Source organism: Sinocyclocheilus anshuiensis, unplaced genomic scaffold, assembly GCF_001515605.1.
Source record: "Sinocyclocheilus anshuiensis isolate Anshui unplaced genomic scaffold, SAMN03320099.WGS_v1.1 scaffold253, whole genome shotgun sequence".
NCBI lineage: Eukaryota > Metazoa > Chordata > Actinopteri > Cypriniformes > Cyprinidae > Sinocyclocheilus > Sinocyclocheilus anshuiensis.
The window spans coordinates 1,353,701-1,361,450 of NW_015537969.1; the positions used below are offsets into that span (position 1 = coordinate 1,353,701).

The window sequence follows — 7,750 nt, forward strand, 5'->3', positions numbered from 1 at the left end:
ATATATATCATAAAAATATAATAAAATAGTGCATAAAAATACATTTAAAAAATTTATAAAATAATTTTCATTAGATGAAATGAAAGTAGACTAAAGTGGACTCAAATATTTTAAATATGTTGACATTATTATTCATGTTCTACACTTTCTAATATTTGTTCACAAAGACAATCAAATGTTTTGTTGTATAACTTCTTCACAAGGTGTATGTGCATTAGGCTTATGCTGTGTGCCAGCGTCATAAACAAAACAAACAGGAAAAAAATGGTTAATCACAGTTATTTGAATGACAATTCAGCATCAGTCAAAATGTCAGGGTTGTGACAGCTCAAGCAGCGATGACTCACCTGTGTCTTGCCCAGCAGCTTATATGCCAGTTGAACTTTGGTGTAGTGAGAGACATCAAAGTGCTTGCAGGTTTTGGACAGCGCCACATCTAGCTGTTCCTGCATAAACGAGCACAAAATCAGCAAGATCAGCACAGGAAGTTCAATGGCATAATTTGAGTGCATATGGAAAGCAGAGACAGGCAAAAAAAATAAAAATTTAGAAGCCTAATTTTATGGTGCTGAAACATACAATTACCACAAATGAATGAGGGCCATAATAATCAACGGTTTAAATCACAGATGATACTGAACGCACAACTTCATTTTGAGCTCAAAGATAAGCATTCGCATTCTTAATGAGTTGAGACGTGCGCTGCTACAGAAATAGAAAAGTGGCGTGAATCATTGTCATTTTGGTAGCAGCGCTCTGCGTTGGCACAGGCGCCGTGCTATTCGCTAATGCGTGTGATGAGACAGCGAACGAGATAAAAAGACGGGGAGGAAGGGAAAAGAAAGAGTGAGAGACATATATTAAAAGAGAAACATGAAAGAAAAGGGAAAAAAGAGCAAGTCAAAGAGTAAAGGAGTTGTATGAGAGGCTGAACGCCATCCAATTACATTTGCCACACAGAAATCTCTGCATAATATAGTAGATAACACAAACAGCACTGCTTGAGAAACTGTGTGTGTGTGTGTGTGGCTATGTGTGTTTTGTGGTGGTATAAGCTTGAACGAAGCTACCAAGTCCTGAAAGACAGCAATTTATTTAATAAAACAGTCCATCTGCCTCTGGGCCTGAGAGACCAAATGCTGGCAGACTGACACCCTGGGCGCCACTGTTAGACGTACAAACGCATGGTCAAGTGTTCCTTCCGATCTGTTTAATTCATATAAAGTTGAGGCACTACATCAGGGCAACTGCTGTGGTTAAATCTGTCAAGGGTGCGTGAGTGTTTCTGAAGGGAATAGGGTGATCTGAGATTGAATGTCTGATTCAATGAAGAAGAAGGTCACCATCCTAGATTCCTGTCTTTTGCCTAAGGACAACAACAACAAAAAAAGTCACATACCTCGATTTGCTCCAGAGTGTCTTGGTACAAACGTCTCTAAAGCGCTTTGGGGTGCATGTGCACGGTCTACGGTTGTTCATGCCTCTCTCAAAAAGTATAAACAAGCAGTTCAATGGCATTTTAAATGCAAAGTGCTTTGCTTTCATCTTATTTTATTAATGTTTGTATATGGTAAATACATTTGACTGATCCAGGTCAGATTGCTGCAAAATGACGGTGTTTCTGAAGGGAATAGGGTGATCTGAGATTGAATGTCTGATTCAATGAAGAAGAAGGTCACCATCCTAGATTCCTGTCTTTTGCCTAAGGACAACAACAACAAAAAAAGTCACATACCTCGATTTGCTCCAGAGTGTCTTGCAGTTTGGAATTCAACTCGCTGATGGGAAAGAAAAGAGACAAGGGTGGCAAACGGTGAATAGGAATACAAAACAACAGAAATGTTGGTTCATTGTGAAGCACAAGTAACCATTGTATTCGGTTTGCAGGGTAACACAAACCACCAAAAACATTACAGCAACATGTTGGAGGCAAAAACAGCTAGCTTTCTCCGAGAGTGAGAGAGAGCACTAAACAACACACAACCTGCCTCACAGATGGAAAAAAAACAGACACTGACATTTGAAAAACAGGGGTGTATTTTTACAGAGCGTGGCTTCTTGCTTATCTTGTGCAGCGGGAACAAGACTGATGTGTGTTGTTAGTGTCGAAAGGGGTGTGCTAAACTAGTCAGTGGGTTTTCTGAATGAGGGAGGAAAAAAAATGACTGGTCTGTCTTACAAAGGCCATGAATAATAAGGCTGATTTAGGGTCACATCAATCACACTCCAATCAGATGTCTTTCTTAGGGAACTCAACAGTAAAGCTGTCTTTCCACTATCTCCAACACTCATGTACTATTATCGCATTTCGGCCCTAATGGCAGTCGCACCGAATTTTCAAAAGCAGCCATTACCCTCTGAATAATGTATAAATGAATTTATCCACACAAAACAAATGACCGCCATATTTGTTTGAAATACACTCATAGCAGGTTTTCTATAGCTAATCAATGTAAATAATTATGTAATGGTAATAAAATATTTTGTCTGGTCAATTATTCATAAGCACCAACTTTACAGAAATAGTGTTTAGGATTAACATTTTAGTGCAAAAATGCTACACATTAGGTTTTCATTTAAATACATTACATCCGGTTAAGTGGTCGGATATGGTCTCACGCACTCGATAAAGTCCATACAAATTCAGAACTCCTTGAAAATGAATACTTGAACAATACTGAAAAGGCGGCTTGAGGATTTTTTCTGCTTGCCCATTTGATCAAGTATTTTAGATTTGTTTTCGCCCTAACAATTTCACTAAATACACACATAATAAACATTTAAAATTGTAAAATGTCTTGTTTAAAATATATAATTCTATATTTAAGTATTTTATAGTTACTTTAAATTATTTGATTTTATTTATTATACTATTTTTTTTTTTTTTACTTGTTTCATGAAAAGAACTAAGAAATTTAGAATGTGCATAAGCATAATTTGCAACCAAAAGGTTTTTTTTTTTTTAAGATTTATTTTTTGTGTTTTCTGACTTGTATAGGACAGTGGAGAAGTGACAGGAAGCAAAGTGGGAGGGATCGGGAAAGGTCCTCGAGCCGGGAATCGAACAAGGCTATCAGCACCAACTTGCAACCAAATGTTTGTTTGTAGGTCCTAAAAATGCAAAAAATAAAACTCAATTAAGTTAAAAATGTCAAATAAAAAAAAAAGTCTATACAAAATACCTTGTACCACATAAAGGACCTTAAGTCTGACAGTAAATGTTGAATATAGTGAATTTGTTACACAAGTGCTGCTTTGATGGCTGTAATAGCAGTGCTTTAAATGGAATGGGCCAGCGGCATCTCGAAATGTATCCCTTTAAAGCACTGCCAGTAAAAATACTAAAGCTAAAACAAAAATTAGAGTAAAAAAAAATCTGACCCATCTGATCCCATTAGTGTCTAAAAAGCAAACCTTTGGGCCTCTATGAGGAACCAGCTGAGACTTGGAGCAACATGATACTAGCAGCAACTTTGCCGGTGGCCACGCATAATCATGATCTGACAATTAAGAACAACTGTATTTTATTTCACAAGCTAACTCAGCTTGACATGAGGGATTGCCTGGCCCCTGTGGGGCCCGTCTCTTCCTTTTCCTCATCCTTCCCTTTTTCCTTCTCTTTGAAGGCACTGGATGCAAAAAGAGGTGTTCCAGAAAACTGATCCTATAGATGCTCTAATTTTGCCACAATGCACGATTCTTGGCATGAGGAACCGCATCCGTATACCAACGCACGGCTGGTGTGCAAAAACAGGAGGTGTTTTAATATGCAACATTCTATTTGTGTTGTTATAAAAAACCGGCAGGAGAGGATGTGACCTTTTCATGAAAAAGCTGATTCCTTCAGACAAATGAAGGAATTGAGTGCTGGTGACCTGGACAAGTTCTTGCAAAGGCTGATGGGAGGATGCAGAAGTCCTTTAGTCTGCCTCAATCCATCACAGTGGGCTCTGACTCAACGTGGGTCCCCTTTTCCCTTTAGGGCCCTCAGAGGAAACCCAGCATCAAGTCGAGCTGATCAATTACTTCTGACTTGCAGCTCGTCACCACTGTGCCTCTCCGAGCTTCGCTGTTTCCTTCGGGACGGCCTTGCGAAATCACATTTTAATGAGCTTTCACGACAGGATCCGTTGCACAATAAAAACATTTCCATTCAAACGGTCTCTTATCATTATCATGACATTAGGCAAGAAAGCGCAGAGAGGAAAGACCAAGACTTTTTTTTCCCCCCATTTCAGTTTCGGAACATAAATCCTTTGCTAATAGCATGGGGCCAATGGTGTCAGATGTGATTAAATTAAAGGATGTAGCTGGATTTGTGGGTAGTGTTTTTAAAAGTTGAGTGTGCTGGGCTGTAAAACCACACCGCTGGGCACTTTTGCGGCTTGCGTCTCTTTCCAATTAACTCCGCTTTCTTGCACCTGAGCGAGCAGACAACTGAAGTATCCAGTACAGGTAGAATAAGTGCTGATATATAATCTATAACTAGCTGCAGGAAAAGCAATTACTTGGAAAAAGTCTCGAAGATGTCCTCAAAATCCAAAACAGGTTTATCTGTGAAAGTCTGCAAACGGAAGTTTTTAAGATGAAGCAACATGTGGATCACAATTTCTTTATGTTGCAACAGCACATAGTTCATGCCAAGAAAGCAACTGATGGACATCTGCTTTGACTTTAAAGCTGTCATATCACAAGAAACCAAATTTCCCTTGATCTTTTGAGATAGGTGTTTGACGTAGGAACACATACTGTAACCATCAGAACTTGAAACTTCCCATCCAAAAAAGCGACTGGTTCTGAACTTCTGCAACTGTCTAGCATTAGATAAATTAATGTAATATATATCTGTACATGTAAAAAGTCAACCAGATCATAAGAACTTGACCCAGGCTTTGCAAAAAAGGTTGCTGCTAAAAAAATAGGGTAATTAAAAACTACACTGAATGCAAAATCAAATCTGGTTCCCATGTGAATTGGGCATTTCATAAAAGCAAAACACAGCATTCAGTTCTAGAACTATGATAAAGTATAGAAAATAGTTATGTTTTGGTGGCAGATAAAAAAAAATAAAATAATAATAAAAACATTATACACTACTGTTCAAAATATTGGGGTCCTTCATTTTTTATTTTTTTTTTTACATTTAAGTCTCTTATGCTTACCAATACTGCATTAATTTGTTCAAAAATACAGTAAAAATGTTAATATTGCAAATTATTACAATTTATTTATTTTTTTATTTTTACATATTTTAAAATGTAATTCATCGCAAAGCTGAAATTTTAGCAGCCTTTAACACCAGTCTTCAGTTATACATCCTTCAGAAATCATTCTACTATGATGATTTGGTGCTCAAGCCACATTTCTTCCTAATCAATTTAATTCTGAAAACAGTCGTGCTGCTTAATATTTTTTGCAGAAACACTACATTTTTTACATTGACATTTTTCAGAATTTTTCATGAACAGAAAGTTCAAAAGAACATTTATTTGAAATACACTTTTTGTAATTAAAACATCTTTACAACTCCTGAACAAAATTATTAATTTTTTTTTTTTTTTAAGTCTAAACTCCAAACTTTTGAAGGTAGTGTACTGTAAGTGCAGCTCAAAAACAATTCAAAATATGAGACACCTTTAAATTTTCTACTCTCAAAATTCAGCGGATGCATGTGGTAATTTCCAAAACCCCAGCAAAACCAGTTTTGAATATTTGAAGGTCAGTTAGCAGGCACTTTGACAAGCACACCAACAGCAATCCAGCTTTTGACAGTCTCCCAAACAGACAGTATGAGTCATTTTGCAACTGCTTGCGTTCACAAATCAGTGGGTATTCTTCTTTATGGTATCCCTGTCAATTCTCATTCTCTGTAGGTCTGTTAAAACGTTAGCATTTAAAAAGGCACAGAGAGACACAGATCTGAAATCGGAGTATAATAAACTCGTAGAATTTCAATCTCAAAGGCAAGAAATACAGTTTTACTTTAGAAGTAAGGAAATAACAAAGTGACATTTCACTCCATGATATTGACCGCAGGTATTCCTAGACTCCCTAAACTCAGACATGGAGTACGTCCCTTCTGAAACTCTTTGCTCAGATTCAAGCAGTGACATCAATACCTGCCCACACAAATGTCTCATAGCTTAGAATCTCAATGCATCCAATTATACATCTTATCACTTTTCCCTGCAGGGATCGAAATGAGCAAACCACAGTGGTATCACTATAAAAATCATGAGATTCCATCAAACATGCTTTTATTAACAAGGGTTGTGGCTCTTGAATAGTACTCCACGCTCCTGAAAGAGTGTGCTGAATTGTAAAACAGGTGGATGAATTTGCAGTCAAAAGAAATGTTTTAGTGGTTCAACTGGCAGTGGCTCAATCCAGATGTGCACAGCCTTATTAAAGTCAAAGGACATAACCTGCAACAAAGTTCAAGAGGAGAGACAATGATTTCAGATGAATCCTGACCAAAGAGGCCTACAACACCTGAAGACCGCTATCAGTTTTATACAATTTTGGGCACTGAATTTTTAAGCCAATCATCTGAGCCAAAAATGCTAAGTGAACAATAATAAATCAGTTTCATACTTTTAACAGCCTTCCAATTAGGGGTGGGCAATCTTCCCAAAATATCATATCAGGATCTTATAATGCAGAATCACAATCCGAATCGCGATCTTCCCAATTTTGAGATGTACTATCGAGAATGCCCAGACTGGAACAAGCCTATGACTTATTTGCACAGATTATAAAACACAGTATTGCATTAAACAATTAGTTGTCAAAATGGTTAAACTTTAAAACACTGCATCACTGTATGAATTAAATATACATTGATTCTTATTAAGGTTATAAAGTGATTATTTTGTTGTTTGATTAACATTAATGACACAGACAGCAGTGGGTCTATTAGACGTCTGTCTCTTTAACCCCTTAGTCACCCCCCATTCTCGGCATGGAGACACAAATGACATACCCAAAGTAAAAAGGTTGCTGCTCATGAGTCTTTCTTACTAGATACATAATCAACATATGTTCACAAAGCTGACACTTCAAAGTTTACTGTTCAGGAATCAGAATTACTCGGACTATTATGATAATAAAGATATATAAGCTCAAACATGAAAACAAAAATAAAAATATTAAAAACATTTTTTAAATGTATAAAAAATATGTTGCTGTAGGGTATGATTTTAGAAGCACAATGAAGCTAAAGCCACAAGTCTAATAATGCTTCATTTGAAATTTCAGAACATAATCTCTAAAACTGTGAATTTTATGAAACATTTTCTAAGACCATGTCATGTGTGTTTTTAGAGAAGGCTAATACAATTTATTTATGACCCCCTGTAAGCTCTCCTGTAAGCTGTCTCCTCATGTCTGGCTCGGCAAACTGCCCCATTCATGATTCTATTGTTGTCACGCGACGAACCTTTCACACCTCCGCCAGGTATGAGACATTATCCTCATTATTCCTTTATCATTAGTCTTTCGTTTTATTCAGCCATTAGTAGCCTTTATTCTGGCATTACAAGATTTACCAAGCCACATCGCTTCAATCTCAGTATACATTTACATCCTACTATCAAAAGTCTTTCTATAAAAATACAACAAAACATTTTCTTACGACCTTACGTGAATTATTATGACAAAATGCATTATGAAGAAGAGCTGAATCCGTGTATCATTCGATCATTAGTTTTTTTATTTAATATTGAAAGTAGAAAAATGAGGAAACGGCTCC

At 36.8% G+C, this 7,750-nt stretch overlaps 1 protein-coding gene across 2 annotated transcripts in view; it reads right to left on the reverse strand.

The window, feature by feature from the left end:
- vps50 (VPS50 subunit of EARP/GARPII complex) overlaps positions 1–7,750 on the reverse strand; it is a 146,447-nt gene that overhangs the window by 103,294 nt on the left and 35,403 nt on the right. For both annotated transcript variants that reach the window (XM_016462284.1, XM_016462277.1), the window contains exons 10-11: positions 1,736–1,778; positions 348–446 (exon numbers count right to left, since the gene is read on the reverse strand). In XM_016462284.1, the coding sequence (XP_016317770.1) occupies positions 348–446; positions 1,736–1,778 (142 nt within the window). The remainder of the gene's footprint in view (positions 1–347; positions 447–1,735; positions 1,779–7,750) is intronic.